This window comes from Apteryx rowi, unplaced genomic scaffold (genome assembly GCF_003343035.1).
Source record: "Apteryx rowi isolate R43461 unplaced genomic scaffold, aptRow1 scaffold_18, whole genome shotgun sequence".
Taxonomy (NCBI): domain Eukaryota; kingdom Metazoa; phylum Chordata; class Aves; order Apterygiformes; family Apterygidae; genus Apteryx; species Apteryx rowi.
In genome coordinates this window covers 5,403,545-5,426,957 of record NW_020448085.1, presented here as the reverse complement: position 1 = coordinate 5,426,957, position 23,413 = coordinate 5,403,545, and the positions used below count along the sequence as shown (strand labels likewise).

The 23,413-nt window shown below is 41.3% G+C and overlaps 3 protein-coding genes across 3 annotated transcripts; 2 read left to right on the top strand and 1 right to left on the bottom strand.

Annotated features, from left to right (window-relative positions):
• Positions 1-786: 786 nt before the first annotated feature.
• On the top strand, positions 787-5,799 carry LOC112963892 (beta-microseminoprotein). Its single transcript, XM_026061337.1, has 4 exons — positions 787-857; positions 3,880-3,979; positions 4,444-4,546; positions 5,446-5,799. Exons 1-4 carry the CDS (start codon positions 855-857, stop codon positions 5,573-5,575), a joined length of 336 nt encoding a protein of 111 aa, XP_025917122.1. The 5' UTR covers positions 787-854; the 3' UTR covers positions 5,576-5,799.
• An 8,965-nt stretch (positions 5,800-14,764) lies between these two features.
• Positions 14,765-17,004, top strand: LOC112963872 (beta-microseminoprotein-like; the record flags this gene model as incomplete). Its single annotated transcript, XM_026061314.1, has 3 exons — positions 14,765-14,876; positions 16,056-16,161; positions 16,875-17,004. Coding segments are annotated over 3 exons (348 nt in total), but the record flags the coding sequence as incomplete, so codon positions are not given.
• Positions 17,005-23,064: 6,060 nt separating this feature from the next.
• Positions 23,065-23,413, bottom strand: ELOB (elongin B). The gene is given in 2 exon segments (XM_026061313.1): positions 23,065-23,320; positions 23,322-23,413. Coding segments are annotated over 2 exon segments (348 nt in total).

The following is a 23,413-nucleotide window of genomic DNA, read 5'->3' as shown; positions in this document are numbered from 1 at the left end:
AGGGCTACAGTTTATTAATCTCATTCTGAAAAGGGTCACTGAGGTTGCAGGAGTAGGAGAAACCAAAGTATTTGATTAGCACTCTGAAATTTATCTTTGCTTGTGAAAGCATTTTGCATGTATAAAAGTGATCATATACTCTATCACAGCTACTCAAACCAAAGCCTGAAAAGTCCCACAGGAACAACGAGTGTTGGACTTGGGAGGAATTATTTCTTTTACTTGAGGAAAAGTACAGATGTCGTAAAGTGATCCAGCTTTGACTAAGATCTGAATGTTAAGAGGTTTTGATACTGATAATGACCAAGTACCTTTGGTTATCTTACAGTGCACATTGTAGCAATAAACATGAGTATACATCAAAGAGCTGACAAAAGATCTCTAAGCTCCTACTTTCCACCTCTAAGCACATCCCAGCCCACTGAAAGAAGAAATGATCAGCATTCCTGCCAAAGTCAAAAATCCCCTGGACTAATAAGACAACCTAACGACCATATAATACTGTCTACAGCTCTCTGTGTCAGTTTACCTTGAAAGCCTGTCAGTACTTGTATTTCATCCAAAAGGAGTTTAGTCTAATCATAAGCCTTACAAGGAATAGAGAGTTCCTAGTTCAACCCTTTGCCTGGGTCAGTGCTCTACAGAATCAAACACTTTCTTGTTACCGGCTGGCCAGATTTCAGTGATTTCCTCAGAAATTTCAACATAACTGCATTTGAGCTGAGCAAGCTATTTTTATAGACATGACTTGCTCAATATAAAGGCACCACAGAATATTTGCTTGCAGATTCTACATAAAGCACTGCAGAGTTCATCCAGAGACTTCAAGCACTTTGGAATCCACACATTGTACAATGGTAAGTCAATGTTTTAGATCTTTAAAAGCTATTCACGTCAAAACTGCAAAAGAAGGGTATTCAAGAGAATCACTTAATTACACATTTTTTCAGTGTGACTATATTTTATTAAAAAACTGCTAGAAGATGCAAAGGAAATGAGACATTTATGAAGCTGACTGAATTTTGTTCTTTGTTTTGTAATTGTTTGCAAGAAGCTGTACAAACATACCGCTGGGTCCTTTACCTGCTGTTATCCTTTTCTTAGAAATGCGTCCTTTGTAAAAGTCTTTGCAATTTTGTAAACACTTAGGACCATGCTTTCAAAAGCTACAGATGTGAAATACATATAAAATACATTCCCTTTACAATGAAATCTATAATGCACAGTGTATTCAGCCTGTATTTCTCTTTTGATATATCAAGAGATGTCCTGATTCAGCTCTTCAAGCTTCCAAATGTGTTTGCAGAATCTGAATCATTTAGGCATTGTTAAATAGATAAACAAAGCCCTATGGCCCATTTTTTTGCTAATTTATGCCCACATAATCCCAACACATACAGACATTAAATACTACCTTTGATGACAAACTCAGGAATGGCTGAAGTTTTACAAAGGAGGTGGTAGTTTCTGTTACATAAATAGATTTGTAAATAAATGGAGAAATTATCATGTATTTATTTCTCTGCTTAAACTTTTCTGAAGGCTTGTCTATACTCAGTTGGACAAAACATAGCTGGACAAGGTGATCTGGTATCTCATTCCACATGAATTCATTCACTTTCAAAGGCTATCAAATCCAGTTCGGAAGATTTTGTTCTGCAAGATGGCTGATGACATCCCCTTTCTAAGGGAGTGAACTATCTGAAGCAAAAAATATTTGAGTGCTTTGTTAGTGGAAAGCCTGGAACAACACAACCTTGATGTTTAACTAAGATTCCTTGGCATTACTGTAACATTAATAATCTCTCCCATTTTTAATGAAAGATACTGATTCTGCAGTGCTTTCTTACTGCTTTGATACCCTCTGCACTCAGCCTACTTATATGTGGGCCCTTTTCTGCTAAATAACTGTTACTTAGATGATGTATCCTTTGGTCGTTCCAGCATAAGGCCAGTTCAGACACCAATTACACCATGGACCTCCCCTTCTCTTTCTGTGTTGATTCAGTGGAGGATCCAAAACTTTGCTCTTTAGAGAGAGGAGCATGTCCAAGTTCATCTGACTGGCATATTTAGTAATAGCAAGATAAGGACAAACATTAGAGCAAACAAAGGATAAAACATTCACAGAAAGCAGCCCAGGGCAGCAAAGAAAAGGATTCTAGCTGTTGCAGTAAAGGCATAAGTGACAACAGTAAGACCTCTGGCAGAGCTGGCCTGTGCTTTTGCAAACAGCTGAACCAGTTTGGAGGAAGGCCACCCCCAAACTCAGCAAGCTCGCGGCAACTGACATACAGCAAGCACTATCCCAAACATGTCGAGATCCTCTGTGGAAGGCCAGGATCCCCTGAACTCACAAAGCCCCAGGCAGCAAGCAGTACAGCAGACAGCCTTACAGATCCATGCCAAATGCATGTGGAGGCTTAGCAGAGACAGGTTGCAATATTATGTGTTCTCTCATAACTTCACAGTACAGGAGTTAGACAATTTTGCTTTGGCCAGATACCATGGAATGGCATGTTTTAAGAGTTTCTGTCTCTCTTGTTGACTTTTATCTTTCTGGCTACAATGCTGAGCATGGTGACCAGCTCCATTCAACCCCAAAGCCTCAAGAACTCCAAACTGCAGAACCACTATGGAAATTGAGCATTCCACCTTTCCCAGACTATTCTGGAGTCCCTTCTCCTCCCTTTCRCTGCACCATAAATATCCCTACACCCTGTAACATTTCAGTATTTCAGGGATTAAAAGAGCAAGCATCTTCCACAGCAGAGAGAGGAAATTCACCTTGGCTCACCATGTCCCTAAGTTTCTGAACCTTTCACTGTCTTTTGACGTTCATGATTCAAGTCGCCCAAGGTAGGCAGCAGAGCTGTTTCTAAAAACAAAGACTTTCACTGCTACTTTTAACCACACTTTCAAGAAGCAACAGTCTCTGGAGTTTGGAACTAACTGAAAAGATCTATTTCTTTTACAATGCTTTTGTGCTAATCTGCAAGTGACAGCAAGAAATTTTAAAGAAGTTCCTCCACTCATTCTCAGTCTCTGGCCATTCCTAAACTTTTGCCTGAAGCTGTCCATCCAGAGGAAACAATCAAAATAATCCTGTGCTCTCTCACACTTATTCAATCCTGCTACCCCAGCATAACAGCCCATACAAAGTTACAAAGGTCTTTTCAGTTAAGTCCTGGACATTCAGCAGGTCCAAGCTGACATCTTAAAGATGTTTAGCTGTTGCCACCATCAGGCAAKACAAAGGATGTACTGTGGCTTGTCCAAACCTATGTGTGCACAGTTTGACAAGATGCTTCACATGCTTCTAAGCAGAACATACAGCTCTGGAATTCTGCCCTAAGACACTAATTTGTGTCTCTCTTCTCTACCCAGTCACCATTTCACAAAACTTGCTGGAATATAATTAAGTCAGAGATCTTCACTCCACTGGCAGATTTATTGAAACTGCTGTGCTTAAAAGTTAGGGCCCTGACTAAGGAAGAGCATGATCCAAAACCATTATATCTTTAGGAAGCCTGTATCTTTGCAAAACAATGGGCTGCTACACAGTGGTTTGCAGGAGAAATAGCTAAATCTGACTTGAAGGCAATAAATAAAGCACTAATACAGTGTCTGACAGGGCTTTCAAGTGTATACTAGTATTGAGGTTCTTTGCGATTTTACTAGAGATTGAGCCTTAACACAAAGTGATGCTGCAAACACATTTATGTTAGAGCATTTTGTCTCTTCCCATCTAAGGAAAAAGTCATCAGTGTAATGAAATATCTAGGAGTTCCCTCTTACAATGTTTCCATGTGTTTTTCAAAACAAAGATAATCAAAGTGGAATTAAATTCATGCAATGGGCTCTGTCTCTCTCTTACAGAAGGGCTTTCTGGCTTTCCTTCTTGCAATGGGCATCATAGTGGCACTGGGTGATGCATACTGTTTTCAGAAGATGAACAAGCCAGGGGAATCTGATGAAGGTAAGAACAGGGAAAGTTCTGTATTGGCTGAGCTCTGTGGGGAACTGCCAGGAGGGGCCTGAAACTTTAGGGAGGATGGAGATGTCAGAAAGACCTGAATAGGAGGTTCCAGCATCAAGTTTCCCTGGGTGTAGTTGCAGCAATATTAGTTCTGTTGTCCAGCACATGAAGCTGCTAGTGGAGTTGAGGGTAATTCCGAATACACTGTGACAGCAGACAGCAGCCCTGGCTGTTTGGTTGTTCACTTCTACCTCAGATCTGTCACACTGAAACTGTCTCTAAGAAATGAGAGGAAACAGGTTCAGGCTCTCAAAATAGTCTGGGTAGTAGCCAGGAGAGCAGAATGACTTCTACTTTACCAGTATCAAGACAGAAAATTTCCAGGAGACTTGCAGTTATTTTTAAACTTTTCAGCCTTTATGTGGAAGCTTAAATAACTTCTGTTTTGCTGCTGTGTTGTGCAGGCTGTATCCTGGATGGAAAACTATACCCCTTCGGAGAAATCTCAAGGACAGAAAATTGCTACAGATGCAGCTGCACCCGAGATGCAATGCGTTGCTGCACCCTGTAAGTTTGAACTTCTCAGTGGGACCATTGCCCATAGGAAGACTGTGGGTTTGCATCTGTCAAGAATAAATGAACTCCTAAAGGCACAAGATAGCCTTTCCTCATCTATGTCACAGAGCTGGGGCAAGTCACATATGGCTCCTGATCACCTAAATCCCTGGATGTGTTCTCCTTAGCTCACTTCCTACCTCCTGGGAATGGACAGCCCCTTCCAGACACATCCTACTGATACTTGGCTTTACCTTTAAGCCATCTACAAACTCCTCTCAGACTGCAGTGAAGTCTTTCTTTGGCAGGGAAAGTGGGGGCTAGAAGGAATTAGTACCACCAGGTGCTTAACTGAGGCCCCTCATAAGGGTCCATAATGATCAGAATCACTTTCTGGAGATGCTTTTCTCCACTAAACATGGAGACCATAGAGTGACAAGGGCTCTGCTCTGAGGCATCTCACTCTAACATTCACCTTTTCTTTCATTGCACCTTCTCAAAGAGCAAAAATGGCTTGATTATGATCATCGCCTTTGCTCAGGTGACACCCCTCCTGTCAGGAAACAGAAACCACACTCTAACTAAGCAAACTAGCAATAATGAAAAATTAATAGAAAAGAGATAAAGATGGTCCCAGCATGTTTTATGTCACACTGAAGTGCTGTGCTAGAAATCCCTATGCTAGCTTTGAGTGAACGGGTACATCTACACAGCCCAGTGCAGCAAGACACCAGCTGATGCCGTGGAAGTCATCTAGTTGTGTCAGTGCAGCACTCAGGATAGCTACCTGTTCTTAGCTGTAGTTTCAGAGATATCTCACTCAGCAGTCGCTCAATGTATAATCACTGAACCACTAAATTATTGAATCTTTGCTCTCATTCTAACATTTGCTTCTTCTTTGCCAATGACAGCTTTCATACTCCTGTTGGTTACAACAAAGAGAAATGTAAAGTAGTTTTCAACAAGGAAAGCTGCAATTACGACGTGGTGCAGAAGGAGGACCCCTCAAAAGAATGTTTTGTCTATTCTCGTGTGGGTTAACAACAGCCCTGCTCCAAACCTCTCTGCGTTGAATTCCTTCCTTTCCTACAGATGCTTTGCCATGACAGAGATGTTCTAAGACATGGGAGATCTTCTAAGAGAGAGTACTTCAGCAGCTCACTTCTAATCTCCTAATTCTTCTAATTCAGTATATAAGATGTATAATCAGATACAATGTGTCATTTCTGTTATTACTGACATTGGCATCACTGAGCTTTGTTAAGTAAAATAAACCCAGACAAAGCAACCCAGAAGCCCTTCATAACGGTTGTTCTTTTTATATAAAAACACTGGGGAACTTCAACTTCTTTGAGAGGAATGCATTCATCACCTCACTTCCCTGACACACTATATACCAGTGCCCTGGCATAAGCCACTCCCACACTTTGCAGGTTCCCTTCCAACCAAGTGTCAGAGCAGCCATATATTTTCCCTGGTGACAAAATCTGTCACCACTGGGAAGGGATGCACCTGTTCAAACATGCTGCATAATGACTCCCACTCCAGGAACACAGCAGTCTGGGGAGGGGAGAAGGTCATTGGACCAGATTCCCTCCAGGAAGATACCTCCTCCTCTAAATCACAGTTTTTCAATACTTTCAATACTTTGTTGACTGTGACCACCACAGCTGGGTCCCACTTGTCAGATACTGGAAAGCTCTGGAGTAGGAAGAGAATCCAGCACAATCTTAGCTGGCTCAAGAGATGCTCTTGGGATGGAGACCCTCAATCACTTCTTTGTGAGAACTGGACACACAGAGGCACTACCTACTGCCAGGATTCAGAAAAGACCTTGTCTGCTAAGTTAAGCACATCATCTCCCGCTACCCCAGCCAAAAGCGTGAGCCTTCAAGTTACAAAGTAATCCTCTGTGAGTCACATTCAGGCAGGATGTATACAAGCTGTCAGTCCTCAACACACCTTTCTATTACATGGCAAACAAAACACAAGTGATTACAGGTCATTTAGCAAAAACCAGATTTTTGACCCATTGTCTTCCTACTACACCCTTCTTGCCCTAGCGTATTAAGAGTGTCTGCTGAGTACAAACATGTTTTCCCTGGTTCATAGCCATATTTCAGTTTCACTCTCAACATTAAGAGGTAGAAGGTGTTGCAGAGAGAAGAGATCAGTTTTCTTTCATAACCTGCCACCCCTCTTAAAGGTACCTCCTAGATCAGCCCAAGACCAGGTACCCACTTGTCAAGGCCACCTCCCCTCCAACAGTCCTATTCATTTTGGTGGGAGGGTTTTGCATGCATTTCAGGGGAGGTGGTCACATTTTCCACCTCTGACAAGATATGAGTGTTGATTGGCACTTCCCAGCTACTTCTCCAAGCTCTATCTTCTGGAAGGAAAAATGGTAAACCCAGCAGCCTTCTTTGCTTCAAATACCTGGTCAGCCAGAAGCTGCTAGGAACAATAAGATACTGGAGAGCCTCCAAAATAGTGGAGAGGGGGAAACACCCTCTGACTGTCAAGGTAGGCTGCAGGGACAAGTTACAAACCATCACAGATGGGTGCTGGAGTCCTGTGTAACATGCTGAGACCATCTCCTCCAGATTTGTAGCATAGCCATTGGAACGGTGAAAGTTTCCCCCTAGGGACCTCAAACATGGATTTCTACTGAATCCTACATACATTGGAGTGGAAATTAGGGAGGTTAACTCCTTGCAGTGTGAATAGACAAAGTAACAAATAGTCAATGATTTCCCCAGGGAAAAGGGAAGACAAACATGCTGTGCAGGAGTTAATCCACCCTGCACCTCAGTGGTGGTTACCTGAGGGTAACTTTTTGGTGTGGTGTGGACAATGCTGGGTGCTGCTGGTGTTCTGCCTTGCCACCCCTTGCCCTCTGCGCTGAAATATTAACATCTTTTCCCTTGTTCCTTCCCCCCCACCACTTCCCCAGCAGGAGACCTTGAGAATACTTGACACTACTGAGACAGCAAGTCTTCTCCTGCCTCTGTTTCACTTGCAACAGCCATATTAGGTCCTCACACCAGCTTTCTCCCCCTGGCCCTGCCTTAGAGCCTGCTGCCAAAGACACCTCAAACCCTCTACATGCAAATCCCCTATCTGGGGCCTCACAAACCCCCATGTTTCTGAACTAAATTCTGGACTTCTGCCTTTCACCGGGGATAGAAGTCCAAACACGGATGGTCTTCTAAATCAAATTTCCCACTCAGCAGTTGGTTATATCCTAAAGCTGCCCACATATAGGAGGTTAGACTACAATACCCTATAAAATGCTGCTTTGGTGTGGCCTCTTTGATCCAGGATTGAGATAAAAAACAAACAAAAACTGTTTGCTATTAACTTTCATCTGGTTTGAAAACAAGCACACCTTCCAGGGTAAGTGAATTGTTTAGCAATACTTCATGATCTTATTAAGTCTGTTGTCTGGTAAAAGTACAAGGTTGCAAGTGGCCCTGCTGAGCGTTCTTAGGACAGGAATCCTCACTTGGTCCAGAAAACTTGTTAGCTTGTATTTATTCAGCAGTGGTACTTGCTCAGGAAGACCTGTCTCAAGCTCTGTGAGCCATCAGTACAATCAAAAAGATGTAATGTGATGCGTTTTTTCTGGCTTTGTTTTTGGTAATTTGCCTATGAATATTGTTTTAAACTTTTATGGCTTCATTTGAGGTACCTCTTTTGGGAAAAAAGCATCAAAGCATTTTGCAAGCATTGCTATTACATTCTTAGCCTTTTAAAGTTCTCTGCACTGCAGGCTGAATGCCAGTCAATAGTCAGTAATATTTCTGTAAAATTGCTTCCTGCAAAGCTGAAGGAAATCTCTAGGGTCAGAAATCAAGTCAGTTCAGTTTTTTCCAGTACAAACATTTGCATATGCATTTTTTAAATTTGACTTTCATTCACTGATTTAATCATGTCATTCCCCAAATGTTTTGTTTTTCCAGAACAACAGCCTTTGGAAGTGAAAGTTCTCATGTTGCTTAACGTAAGTTTCAAAAATCCCTCCAAAATAGGTTTCATAACCTAATGAAGAGAAATAATTTTGAAACTTGTCATGAATGATTTTTTCCCCTTTTCTGCTGACTCTTGTCAAAATTGTACAGATGCAGCCTCCCATTTCAGGGGAAGAACAAAATAAAGAATTCTCCATAGGCCAAAAACTACAGCAATTCTATATAGAAAACACCAATCAAGAAAAGTCCACAAGTGAAATATATTTTATAGAACTGGCAACTGATGACTGAAGGCTCATTTAAAGAACAAATAGCTGCAGCTTCTTAGCAGAAGTAATATTCTGAGCATGGAGATCCATAGGCTTTCTATTTACATAGCTCACAGAACTGTTTCTTGGGAAAAACTGAAGTTTTCATAGTTTTCATATTTTCATATTTTTTCATATTTTTTAAAATCCAATCCTTGTTTAAAAATAATTATATTTGACTGGTAACAAAAGTGACCTCGAAGCTTCTCATGGTTTACTTTTTAATTGGAACCGTTGAGAACTGTACACATGAGCATTACTGCAAGCTTGCTACAGCCTGGAACTGTGCCATGTGGTTACTGGAATTATCTCAGTATTTCAAGTTTTGCCCTACTTGTAGTATTATGAATTAAGACTACATTTTCTTTTGAAACATATGTTATTTCATAGGACCACATTCATGTTCTTAGTATTTCTTCAATAGGATTCCACATTCTAAGTGATTTGGAGATGCTTAGTTCACTTTTAACTTAAGTAAAATCTGAAGCCTTATTTCCTCCTAGAGTTCCAAGTGTTTCTTTTGAAACCAGGTGCCAAATTTCTTACAGATGAAGATGAACTTCTCGGCAAAATAAGATTTCTAATTTTCTGACAGCACCAGTAAGAGCATGAGTGACTGAAACAAGAAATCTATCACAGCCTTTGGATCTCATGCTTGTTATAGGATTGGAAAGAAACAGCATATTTAATCAACATGATTAACCCATTATTCCAACAGTTAGCTGTGTTGGGGGGAAGTCCATCTTCCATCACACAGTCACCTCCTCCATCACACATACTTGAACGAGAATCTGAACTGCTCAGCACGAACAAGAGCTAACACCAGAGAAGCAAGAAAACGAATTCGGGTGAGTTTCTCAGACTAAGGAAACATAGAAAGAGCTGAGCTAGAGTCTTCAAAGAGTAATCGAACTTCAATGAGATCCAAAATTCCCTCCAGACTTTTAAAAAAAGAGCTTTTACTTTCAACAAGCAATTATATTGGGTTTTCAATTGCCAGGGTATCTATCTGAAACTTTTTTCCTAAAAGAAAAAAAATAGCAATAAAGCTCGGAAATCTTGACTCCAGCTTATGTTATAAACTGAAAAGCCCCCTCTGCTGAGAGAGGAAATGCTTAACAACATTGTTGCAAGTATTTTTTTTTTTTCCTGCATTCATGAGATGACCCAACAGCAGGAAGAAAGCAGGATGGTGTATCACTTACAGTGGAAAACAACAGGCAAGAAAAGAACAGGGAAAAGATCCCAGTGGCCAAGACATCCCATGGATTTGACTGAAGCATTGTGTGGCTGCATTCCCGCCATGACTTGTTCCAAGGCTATGCAGCAATAACATCCAACCACTGAGTTTTATCTTCGTGGAATCAGTGACTAACAAGTTAGAAAATGGGAACAAGCTTGTGCTCTCTAAGTAAAGCTGAATAGGTGGGACACAAACAGAATTAAGTGAGCTTTCCCAACAAAGCCCAGAAATGGTTCTAAATAATTCACTTTATAATCTGAAGTTAAGCAGGAGAATTTCCTTTCATTTCGTGCATGCATGTGCAGGTTGTGTTAAAGACAGAAGACTGCACAAATTTGGTACCACTCAGAAGACCAAGGACTGCTTCCAAAATCGGTGCAGCCAGAGCAGAACCCACTGTAAGTTCACCATGTGAACTTACCCGCCATGTAAGTTCAACAAGTCAGGAGCACCAACGGCAAGAACTACAGCAACATCCCCACCCGTCACACATTCAATGGCTAACTCTTTYAGTCACAGCTCCGTTGAAAAGTCTTTACCTTTTCATAGGTTTATGGTCTTAATTTGCTTAATCAACTGCAAGACTTGAATAACAAGCTGTGGTTGGAATCACTGTGTTTTCTCATTTCTGGAATAAACTTTTCTGGTTCACTGAAGATTTCTAAGATCTTTTTGTTGCTGCATGGTTTGAGCTGAATGTTAGAAGTTTAGGAAATATTACATTTTCCCATAAATTGGAAACCTCTTCTTAGCCAGCTCTGTAACTCCTAATCATTGTTTTACTACCTCCAGATTTTTGACCTTGCTGCTATGGTACCTGTGGCTACCTTCCCCAGCGGTCCCCACATGGCAGAGAGAKAGAGGTAGCCTCCTTGCAAACACAACCTGATGTTCCCGGACCCTTTAGGTCTTTTCATCTTGCTTTATGTCTCTTGCTTAGCACTGATCCTTCATTTGGGGATCATGACATGAGAGGAAAACATTTTCCAGATAAGCTCAGGAATTACCATGTATTTTAAAAACATGTACAGAATTAAGGTAATGTAATTTGATGGTCCTTTTATTCCAAACTAATCATGGAATGCTTACTCCACATTACCTCCGAAGACATGAAGGAGCCAATACCTGACAGAGGACTCAAAGGTGCGTCCCRCAGCATTCACAGCCAAGGTGAAAGAGCTACTTCCACACGATGTAAAGGTTACGAAGAGCAGTAGCAGGCATGCATAGCTAGTACGCTTCCTTAGATCAGAGAGCAACAGTATCTCAAGCTACAACCGTGCTGTTAATTACTTTCATATATACTTGTAAGAGATCCAAAGTGGACATTTGGACTCTGTTGAAGTCAATAAGGAAATACCCAGTGCTTGTGCTCACAGGCTGACATGTCCTGTTGATTTATCAGTGATTAGGTGTCAAGAGAGTAAACCATGCGGCTATATTGTCTGTCCTTTCCTGTTTCAGGACAGTACATATATAAGCTTTGTCAAATCCAATTTTTAGTGATAGGCTGATTCTGGGCAATTTTATCAAACCTATGAACACCTACAAATACCTAAGTTCTTATCTCCCACCCTGAAAAAAGATCTGGTAATTGAAGAAAAGCCAGAGAAAAGCTACAAAAGAAGTGTCTCTTCACACTGTGGTGGCTATTTACCCAATCTACTGAGTTGAAAGCCAGCTAAGGTTGACCCCACAATTTGTGGTCACTCTGTGACATGAATTGCAACATTGCTGGCTTTCTCAAGTGGACATCCTGAACTGACTCTCAACTGAGTAGTATGGGTAAAAGAGGTGGGGTAGTCACCCCAGCATGGAGTTCAACATGAACTGCCAAACCAAACAAGAAGGCAACCCGATTAGGCAGCCAGACTGTGATGGGCTTATTGTTACCAGCGCCACACAGTTTTCAATACTTGAACTAACTTTATCAAAGCTAAGCAACAGGGAGCTGTACTTGATTCCCTTGCTATAAAGCTATTTTCCTAAGCCTTTGGAAACAGCACCTGTTCTTGACGGCCTTTGCAGAAAGGGCCATTCCTTCCTGGCTACAAAGATACAGGGAGAAAGTATAGGATGCCTTTTTTTTACACCCACAGAGGGTTCTACATAGTGGAAAACTGAACGAGGAAGAAAATGATTATCTGGCACCCTTTTCTAAGGACCTAGAGATGCCAGCCTCTCTCCACAGAGATCCAGTCTTCCATATAACCTTTACAACCACCAATCCTTTCCCACAAAAGCCTTCTTTCATCTTCAGTTGATGAACGAAAAAAGCTAGGAGATAGCTCAAAGTCAGTCTCTTTTAAAACCTAGATGTTCAAACTGAGCCTGCAAATTTTGGTGTGAGTAAAAAGTACAACACAATCTCTAAAGAGCTTCTCACTTTGAGTGTTAAATATTCCTTCCAGGCTTGAAATTCCTTCTGAGTACCTCCTATATTTGCCTTCCAGTTCTGCTGCACAGAAGCCACACCTATTTCTTCAGTGCCTTTCAGGACCAAACCTTCCTGTTTATAATTGGCTTATTTTAATAATGCCCACCCATATGAGGTCATTTGGCAAAAACCTTATTGGAGTTATTCATGTATATTCAGTTTGCTCAAGGACTGGTGCCAGAAAGTCCCTCTCATTATATAAGTCCTCTGAGAAGATCAGCTTCCTACAGGCTGCCTCCTTCCTGGAAGCCTTGTAATTCTGCAAGAATGGTGAGTCCTTGCATTTTATGATTAAGAAACATGGTATGCTGCTAGAGATCTTATAGGAGATTCTATCAGATTTATTTGAGCGCTCATAGACCTAAATAACTCAGAGATAGTAAAAGCTCTGTGTTTTGAGAAAAAAAAGTCAGATACATAAGGACAGGCAGGCAAGAACCTTGGGTAAGAGACAGCAGAATTTGTATGGCAGGAGATGTCTAATACTGCCCCAGCTAAGGCTTTTATTATAACTTTATTTTTTTCACTTTCTTGTAATGTTTAAGTGTAATCTCTTTCCTGGCAGAAAGCAGCTCTGCTGTGTCTCGGCATGGAACTGACCTTAATTTTTGTGAAAAGTTTGGGTAACACCTGAACATTTAGTTAAACTCAGAAATGTTATCTTGCCTTTTTTAGTCATTTTCAGATCAAATATAGCTAAACTCTCCCCACAGGAAAATTTATATCACTGCATTCTAGTATCTTGTTTCCTTCTTTCAGAAATACAAAATATTTGAGTGAGACATGTTTAAAACCTTGATCTAACACCTACTGTTTAGCACAACCTTTCCCAGACCCAGACAGTGTCCCTAAAGATATAACAGGTTGATCTCTGGAACTAGTCCCATTCTAGCAGACAGGTGCAGCTCCATGCCGAAATCCTGCCATCTGGGTCCAGAACAAGGAGCTGGACTAAGTGACATCCAGAGGTCTCTTCTGACCTAATTTACTCTATGATCTTTTCCTGTAGCAAGATCTCCTCACCCCTTCCATGACGTGTTTGGTCTATAGGGGAAGCTAGGAATGAGGAAGACAGGTTATGAATGTAGAAAACATGTTAATATGCTGTACTTGACTTGCCTAGAGTGATCAGATACTCCTGTCCATGTTTCCTTGCAAATGGTGCTGGAGCAATGATCACATGATTTGTATGATAATAACATCTATTGTCTTGTAAATTTGCTGCCTTCCAATGAAATCCCTTGTTTTCAGTGCTCAAATTAGTTTATTTTCATTTATCTTGTCCCTACAGGAACATCCGGTGGTTTTTAATCTCTTCTCTACCGTATTATATTCTAGCTTGTCCTTCCCCCCATCTTTAAGAAGATATATACTAAATAGAGATGTACTAAACAGTAAAGCTTCTGGACATCCAAATCATTTCAGCAGTGTCATTACAAGAAAAAAGAAGGGGAAGGGGAGGGAAGAGTGGAACCCACTCCTTTTACAGGCTAATTTCACAGAGCTGGGTCTACCAGTACTGTCTCAGGCAATGCCCAATTTTAACAGCTTGGAAAGACAGACTTTTCTTCTCTCCCTCCTCGCCCCCAAAATGATGCTCTGCCCCTTCCATTATCTCCCTGGTCCCAGCTACACACACTTCACCTGTCTTCTTCTGCAAAGAATCAGAGGCCCAAAAAAGTTGGTAAAGCTACTGCCTTCTCCATTTCCAGTCCTGAAAGGATGGCAGTCTCCTGAGCCAGCAATAAAACTGGTCAACAGTAAAAAACCCAAACAGTAATATACATGCAAATGTGACCCACAAAATGACAACTTTCCAGCCAGAATTTGTTTACCAGCAGAATACGTTTCAGCAAAACAAACATGATCAAATTTGTTGGTGAACAGACTAGTGCCATGCATGACAAGTAGTTCGAGGAAAACATAATAATGTATTTAGACCAGAAGACTTGCATTGCTGAGGACCGTGTACTACATATCAATGAGAACTATCTTGAGTGATGTGGTAAGCACTGAACTGGGAATTTCCAGAACTACAAAGCACGAGCTAGTAAATAGCTTGGGATGTAGCTACCTGACTCAGACCAACTGCAGGTTGCAAAGACTCCTTCTAAATGGTTCGGTGTTCCTAGCTGTATGTTAAGGTGTCTAAGCTGAAAAAGACAATTGGATTTTGATTCAAAACCACAAGGTAAATTTTCTATTTCTAAAGGTGGTAGCATCAAGACTTTTCAATAGTTACTTTTGTGTTCACATTAACTCTGCTTTATTCTTCAGAAGACCTTCTTGGCCTGCCTTCTTGTTCTTGCCATTAGTGTGACATTATCTAATGCATCTTGCTTCATGGAAGAATTGAAGCGGGAGTCTGATAAAGAGGTCCCAGGTAAGAAGCCAACTGTCTTCAGCTTGATAGACATCACCACAAGCAATGATGGACTTGATTTTTCCAATTTATCACAAATTAGAAGAAACTGGGAACAGTGGGGGGAAACCATGGGGAACTGGGGAAAAAATGGGATACAGAGAGCACTGAATTTATAATATGTTATAAAAGGGAAGGGCTTATTTGAGGAGCATCACAGAGGCTGAATTACAAGTGGACTTTTTCCAGGAAAGTAGCATAAGGTTAGTTTATCCATCTGCATGAAGTCATAATTCTGTTTTTACTATGGCAGCTACCCAGTGCATTACATTTGCAATTCAAAACCAGCATATTTAGAAAGACAGAGAAGGGGGGGGGGGAGAGAGAGAGGGAGAGAGAGAAGGGGGTATGTGCGCATATGTGTACGGCAGGGCATTATGAACGGTAGGTGTAAAGCAGGGAGCAGACTGGCAAATGTTCAGCACACTGATTAATATACTCATTAGTTGTTTCCCTGTCCCAAGGAAAGTTCTTAAGAACAGAATTGCTGCTCCCCTTGAGTCTGGGGCAGCTCTTCCAGAACACAGCTAGTCTATCAGACTGCAGATGAGGGGAGCTAGAGTAGAATAAGTGCTCAAAAGCAGTATGCAAAGACAGAACCTAGAATGCCAAAACCTTTCACTCTGTTTTGCCCTGTCCTCATAAAATCTTGTTTTCCACATCACTCAGTTAGGAAATCTGTTACATGACCATTGGGCAGGTACTTTACATCCGCTATATGCCTTCTTCCTGCATTTGAGGACTGGGGAGAGTTTTATGGGCAGAATTAGTCTTGCTCTAAATAACAAGTCAACAACATTTGGTGTTAATGAGAGGGGGGAATGTCAAAGACTTTTCTTGCTCCTGACCAGGTTTCCGCCTAATTTCCTTTCTGCTGGGTGCTCCAATTCCTGTATCTAAAGATGAGCTGCTCGAGGAAAGCCCATGCTGCTGAGAGCCACAGGAAATAGAGGGGCCCAGGATACCCTTCTCCATRCATGACTATAGTAGTAGTCCTGCTCTGTTGGGGACGCTCAGTGTTTATCAAATAGATATGTTCATGTAAAAGGCCTACAAAGATCCCACCCTGTTTGTACAGGCAATAGCATTGTTAGTGCAATTGCTCTGCAACTGAAGGCTGCTTGTACGCTGTATTTTCAGGCTGCACTGACTTCGAGGGAAAGTTCCATGAATTTGGCTCCCAATGGGAGACCAAGAACTGCATGGACTGCTCTTGTTCCAGGCAAGGAATAAGCTGCTGTACCAGGTGAGTTCAGACTGGCAGTGGGGTTTTCCTCTGCTACCCTGATACAGCACAAAACACTTCCCTTTACTCAGAGGTCCTTGAGAAATGACCACAACTCTTCTCTCACTCCATACCATAAAGTTATGTATTAACCCAACACCGTCATCACTGAGCATGCAAGAAGTTCCTGACAAATATAGCTTATGTTAAAAAATAATTTTTGACTAAAAAAAAAAAGTTAAATCTTCTCGGGGCAAAAGTTTCAGATGAAGTCCTGACCCAAGTGAGAACACTTAGTTGCTTAAGAGTTTTCTCCTATTCCTAATCTAGATCTTTCCAATTCCACACGTTGCTGCTCTTTTCTCTCCAAGCAGCAGCTCAGGATACATAGGCTTGACTGTAATTTTTATTGTAGTGATACCTAGCCAGTCATGCAATTCCCGTTCCATATTGTAGCTGAAGAGATATGGCAATGATATTATTGATATTGGAGTAGCAAATAAACACAATGAATATTCCTCAGGTGTAACCAGATCAGTAAACTACAACTTTCTCCTCATCCCACTTTAGCAGCAGACTAAGTAACATTTGCTGAAGCTCCCTTTTCTGCTCCTGAGCAATCACTTCATTTTGCTCCCAATACAGCCTCTTCCTATTAAAAGTGTAGATACTTTCTCAAATAGAAGCTGTTTACTTCTTGCTCTCATCATCTGTCTTTCTTTTTCCAATGACAGCTATGCAACACCAATTAATTTTGATGAAGAGAAATGTGAGGCTATTTTCAACAAGTTGACCTGCAGTTACAAAGTGGTGGAGAAAGATGATCACACGAAAGAATGCCCAGTCTTTGAATGGGTGGGCTAACAGAAAAGGGTGGTGGATTTGGAGGAGATTTCTTTTTTTTCATTTCCAGGGTTCTCTCTCTCAAACTCAAAAACATTGAAATATGCAGCTTTTGAGTGAAATCTACTCCCCAAACCTGATGCTTGATAAAACTGAGAGCTGTATCTACTCACAAAAGATTCCCTGTTTCTCTGCCTTCTGCTTCTCCATGAAGAAGGAGCTGACTTGTTCCTTGCTTGAGATCAGAAACCAAAAGTGACTTTTTTTTTTTTAAAGCATCATCAGTAATTGCTAATTTTAATTATTCTCCAGTCACACTTTGGTGCCAGGGAGTAAGTTCTGTTATCTGCATACAACTGTTTCTTAAAGTTAAAAATAAAATCAGATGAAAAGATGAAACTCATGTGACTAATGGGTCCCTTACTTTCTTTTTTGAGGAAGAAAACCTACAAGAATTAATGAAAAGCAGCTTAAAAAAATCTTTTTGAAAACTCACTTTTCTATGACAGTGTCTTATATGCTTTAACCTAATTATTTCCCCAGACAGACATCTGCTTGTCCAACCTATGGACTGCAGGAGCCACCCAGCATTACCCTCTCATTGCACTCACAGCACAGCAAACCCAGTCTTCAGCCTGGGGGTTGGGCAGAAAAAAGGATCCTTTATTCAAAATAACCCATAAGAAATTCAAGCTGTCAAACTAGCCGATAGGCAGGATTGTGGCTGCATGAACAGAGTGATCTGGACTTAAACTGAGAAGAGACTCAGCAAATCCACAAACAATAACTGAGTGGGATACACATGCCAGTGTAAGCTCTCCCTCAGGGCACTGCTTCATAATCTTTACGGGTACATTTGTTCAACTGCTTCTTCCCACAAATGACTATGAGCATCCTATGTCCCCATGCTCTGTTTCACCATAACAGAAAAGGACATATTAGAGCTTCCACACCTGCTTGTTCCAAACTATGGAACAAGCATACACCTCGTCAGCAGGAACATGGGCACTGTCTTGTTGTCTGTGGGGTCAAGGCAAACCCTGCAGCTTGTGTCAGTGCTGCCTTGACCACATGTGCTCCGGTAAGCAGCACGGGACCCTAGGAATTGCACCCCAGTGATTTACTCCCTTTCCAGTTTCCTTTCTCCTTCCCAGAAGAGAATCCTGTTCGTGCTCTTTTTCCTACACTGCCAGCCACATGCCCTCTTGAAAGAGGACCTCCAGTGATGTACTTTAGAGAACACCTTACAAGACAAAGCTGCTATGCCTCTGCACAAATAGAGTAGAGGTGTCACACAGCCCATAAGGCACTTCTTATATCAAGACTGAGCGGTAGCAATTATGTCTACTGGGAAAAAGGTAAGGGGCTTCTGCATGATGTGTGCTGCTTCTCTCTCTCTCTTCCTCATTTCTAGGACTACAACAGAAAAACTGCAGCACTGATAGAGATCTTGTGCTCCAGATCAGAGAGTCTGCAGCTGTCAGTAGGCTGCCAGGAGCACATGCAAGACTGGGTTGCAACTGAATCGATGCTCTTGCGAAATGCAGGAAAATGCTGCATGTGGAGCTCCAGAGCTCAACACCCCAAATACCTCAGTTTGAGAGTACCTCTTCTCTCATTATTTTTAGTGAGTGTGATTTTGATCATTAAGTACTTGCTTGCCAATGCTAAGGGAAAGCATATTTGAAGGCATCCTACAATGAGACCAGCACAGACTCCAGTACTCCAGGCTTGAGGCCAGAGGACTCAGAAATATTTTCTGAGGAACTAGTGCACTGTAGAGCTTGAATATTGTAGGGTTGCTATCTGCAGTTTCCTCCAAAAGAGATGATGCAGGCAGGGTACCAGCATGGATGCCTTTCTGTATGAAAAAGATTTCCAGATTAAATTCTAAGGTGCCTCCGCAGAGAACATGAAGCCTCAAGTAATCTCCGACCAAAGATTTGCTCCTCCTTAAGGCTAAGTAGGGCTTAAGTGCCCACATTCCAGGAAAAACAGCTTTACTGGTGATCCTACATGACCCAGACCTATTTAATCACATTTTAAACCGCCCAAATACCCTTCTCCACCACCTGTCAAGTCTTGCATGATGTGTGGATCTACCCTGTCTACTATGTAGAAGTAAGAAAAATTAATTTCATGTGTAATCCAAAAAGCCTCCAAAGAGCTGTCTGTTCTCCTCTTCTTTCTTTCCTTTTCAAAACTTGGAGCAGATGATACCTATTGCATCTAGTTATAAACACCAGAAGTACAGCAGGGAATTGGCTCCTTTCTGTAGCAAGGAGACTAGCTGTGGGAGGATGACAAAACCCTCAAAATTAAGAAAGCGGAGACAGATCATACAAAACTCTGCTTTGCTCTTCCCACTTTTGCCAAGTGATGTTTTATCTTGGCATTTCACTACTTCAACACATACAGCTACAACTGCCTCCCAAAAACAAACAAACAAAAAAAGACCAAAAAAAAACCAGACAAGAAAACTCTCTTGAAAGCTTTAGTGTAACAACACTAGCTCCACATGACTGAGAGAATAAACATTTACATGAGAGCCACGTTCCTCAAAAATACTGCCATGTAAACAGTTTAAAAAAGACTTTGCAAACCCTGAGGAGGCTAACAAGCTCTGGGCAGAGCTGAAGAGGTTGTATGCTCTCTTTCATCGGTTTCCATCTCTTGGTTTGGAGGCCCACAGCATTCCCACCGGCCCTGCTAGAGAAGACGGGAAGTTTCAGATAGCTGACTCTGGTTCCTCCACCCCCAGTAATCCTTTTTAAGGCAAGCCTTTTGATCACAGGTAAGGCGTTCTTCTAGCCCTAATAATGAAGTATAATGCCAAATACTGAGTCTTTTAAACCCACTCATTGTCAGGCCCAAAATTAGAATACATATGCCATAAATTGTTAGAAGTTTTTGTATTAAAGACTGTTTATCACCTAAGACTTAACAGTTTCACATCCATTCATGGGGGGGGGGGGGTTTCAGTTACAATTCTTCCCCAATCTGAAAAATCAAATCCAACTAAAACAATCATAAACAAGGAGTGTGTATATCTCATTTATCTTATGCATACTAGAGAAGCCAGAGATTTGCAGCTCACATTCTGCTTCATGCTATTTTTTTAAACATAGAAGAATTCAGTTTATGACAATTTAGTTTGTTCAATTTGCTCTTAGTTAACTCTTCTAATGGTATGCAGGAAAGTTTGCCTTGGCACCTTTTGAAAGCCTGAAGGTTTCTGTTCAAATCTATTGTGTGCATGTTTCCCTAGGCCAAGCAATGGTTTATTTTAGAGCAAACTGATTGGCTTTATCACAGCTATTTGCAGGAATTTCTAGAACACAGAAGTCATATGATGAATCCAAAATGCACACCAGGATTTGGTTACTCTAACACTCCTCCCCACGCCTCAAATTCTGTTTTGACATTTCGTTTCCTTCAGCACAGAAGTCTCAGCCACTGACCCATGCTTTTTACACTTCTCCAGAGCTTCAGTGTTTTTGCACAGACAATAATTCACGTAGGTCTCCATTATGGAGCACTGTTAAACTGCCACCACAGCCCTTTGCCGCCACAAGATGATAACCTCTTTCAAAGCACACACCCCAAAGAAACCCAAACCCCCAAAGCCCCAAAACGCACTGTAAGGACAATAGGACTACAAAGGCTTAGAGACTGTGAAAAAAATTATTGCCCAAGCTGTAGAAAGGAGAAGACACCACAGTCTACCACAGCAGCTCACTGAGGCACTTTGCCTCCCCTTTTCAGTTCCTTGCTTGATGTCTCCAAACACACTATTCCTTAGTCTCCCCATCTCCTGCTTGGGGACAAAGATTCCCAGAGGCTGCAAGAGCATATTTTACTGAGGTACTCTCCTCTTCTTGCCCTGCTGCTGGACAAAAGGATGCATCAAAGGAAACAGGGAAAGTGAACAGGGATTGGTGCATTATTTACTCAAGTAAAATGCTTTAGACCTCTGAAGTTACAGATTGGATTATTTAACAGCCTCTTTTTTCTAACTCAGTTGTTGACTGTTATCTGTAGTATTTGACTGTGATTAGGACTGTAAAGCAAACTATCAAACAAGTTAATTGAAAAATATTTAAAGTATTGTTCTCTAATATGAACAGTAAATGATTTACTGATACAAATGCATTAGATAAGAAATCAGCTCTGTAATATTATTGAGTTCTGGCAGAGACTTTTTGTGAGTATAACACCCAGAAGTTCAATATCTGGTTAGGCTGCATGACTGGCCCCGGGCTTGTATTTTTAGAATATTATTTCTGTTGACAAGTGAATATTTCTCCTTAACACCTCTCTCCACCTTTTTCCAGTTATGGCTTTTAAATAGGAGAGTATTCCATCCCTCTTCAGTAGGAAGAAAGAGGGTTCAAAAGTTAGAACAACCAAAACTGCATCAGACATGGAGAAAGGCATGCCAGTGCCATACTCTGATGTTCTCTGCCAGTTTTGCCTCACACAGCTACAGCTGTAGCCAAGAATTTCAGAGAAAACCTAATTTTTCCAGCAAGCCTTGGTGAAAGTATCAGGCAATTGATAGGGTAAATTTCTCTACAATTCCAGTTGTATTAGTACAGCTTATTCATATGCAGAAATGACTGTCAGCTCCAGAATTTTTTTTTAATAAAAAGGAAAAAAAAAAAAGTGCTGCTAAAGTCACTAGGTGGCATCCTGGTTCTGCCATAGTGCTTTTGTGCTGGAAGGACTACTAGCTGGACAAGCAAGAGCTATAGAGAAGATGAAAACCTAGATCCTGATTCTGCTGGCAGACTTGAGCTTAATTTCTATTTGCTCCAGTGAGGTTTAGAAACATAAGCAGCATTTTAGAAGTGTCTTTAGTCTACTCGACAGAGAGAAGCCCCCAAGCAAATATCATGGGCAGGACTGGGTAGTTTTAGAGTGTTTTTTTGTTGGACATAGTCTGGCTTGCCTGAAATACCATTGATGAAGAGAATGAAAACTTTGCAACAATACTATTTCAAAGCTTCATTCAGGGAATAAACACATTAGCACCTTTACTTGAGGTGCTTTTGTTCTGTGTTAACAAAGACAAGAATTTGCCTCTTGGAGCAGAGTACTGTGTGTTCAATCAGACCAGGTGGCTTACAGTCATCCCTAGGGATGAAGTGGAAGAATCTAACAGTAGGTCTGAATTAGAGAGGCTGGATCATAGAAAATACAAAGCTGGAATCAATTTTGTATTGTAAGGGAAGCAACTTCATAAGCTTTTTCAACAGTAATAGYATTGACAGGACATACTTCATGCTTAAAAACTGCGGTAACAATATTGTCCTTTCTTACAGACCTTTCCTCAAAAAACGCAGTTTTATTATTTGCATTTCTGGTTATGCTTCCTTTTTTACTGCATCCTTCTTCACTTTCAGGGATGGGGACAGTAGATGCCAGAAAGGAAATTCCAAATGCTTTGAAAACCCCTATCAACTGGGGAAGAGTTTTCTTCAACAGCTCATGCCAGTAACTGTACTTAATGTCAGCTTTAGAAGTTCCTTGTTGTGTATTGTATTAGTGCAGTGTCCCTTAACTTTGAGGTAACAAGCTCTGTTTGCCCTCTGCTCAGGTCTTATAGTCTTTCCAAACATTTTGCAACAAACATGACCAGAAGTTCCTTCCGCTCTCTTCTCCCCCAAGATTTCCGGCCAAAGTCTTCAGAGACACTATTTGTGGAAGTCAAGGCAGAAACAACTGCTTGTCTACCAAGTCAGTCTCTGCAACACTTCTTCCCCAAGAAAGACCAGTAACTCAGAGTTGATAAGGCCATGGGCATTGGCTGGAATAAACACAAGTGGCAGAACAAGTTCAATAGGCACACATGTCACTGGCTGCTGCCATGATTCTCCTCCAGCACAACTTTGAGTGAAGAATCCCAGGAAATAGTTCTATGGGTACTACAGCACAATGACATCATGCAACTGAATTGTAATGCTTTATGAGTCAGGTAGTCACATTTATTAGCCAGGTAGTGCTGTGGATGGAAGTAGGATACATAGACATGCAAGACCAACATCCTGTCTTCAAGAGGCAGAACAGAAGATGTTGGTCTTAGCATAAGTCTTGCTCATTAGAGCTGCTACCAGAGTCCTGTGACTTCATAACATCTAGTAGCTCTGCGGTGCTTGAGAAGGGGTCAATGCGCAATGGCTCAAAGAAGCCATTGACAGGTTTGAGTAAAACCAAGCCTACTGGGGCAGGCACATGAGGATGGCAGCTATGGCTGCTTAAGCCACAGTCTAGCAAAGTCTTATCACTGTCATCTTGCAGCTGTTCATCTTTGTAAAGCTGCTGCTCCTCCGATGGCCACCACCTTCTTCGACTCATACACAGTTGTTGTCTCTTTGGCATCAGTGAAGATTGTTGTCTTGTGATAGGGAATCATCAGGTAGACATCCAT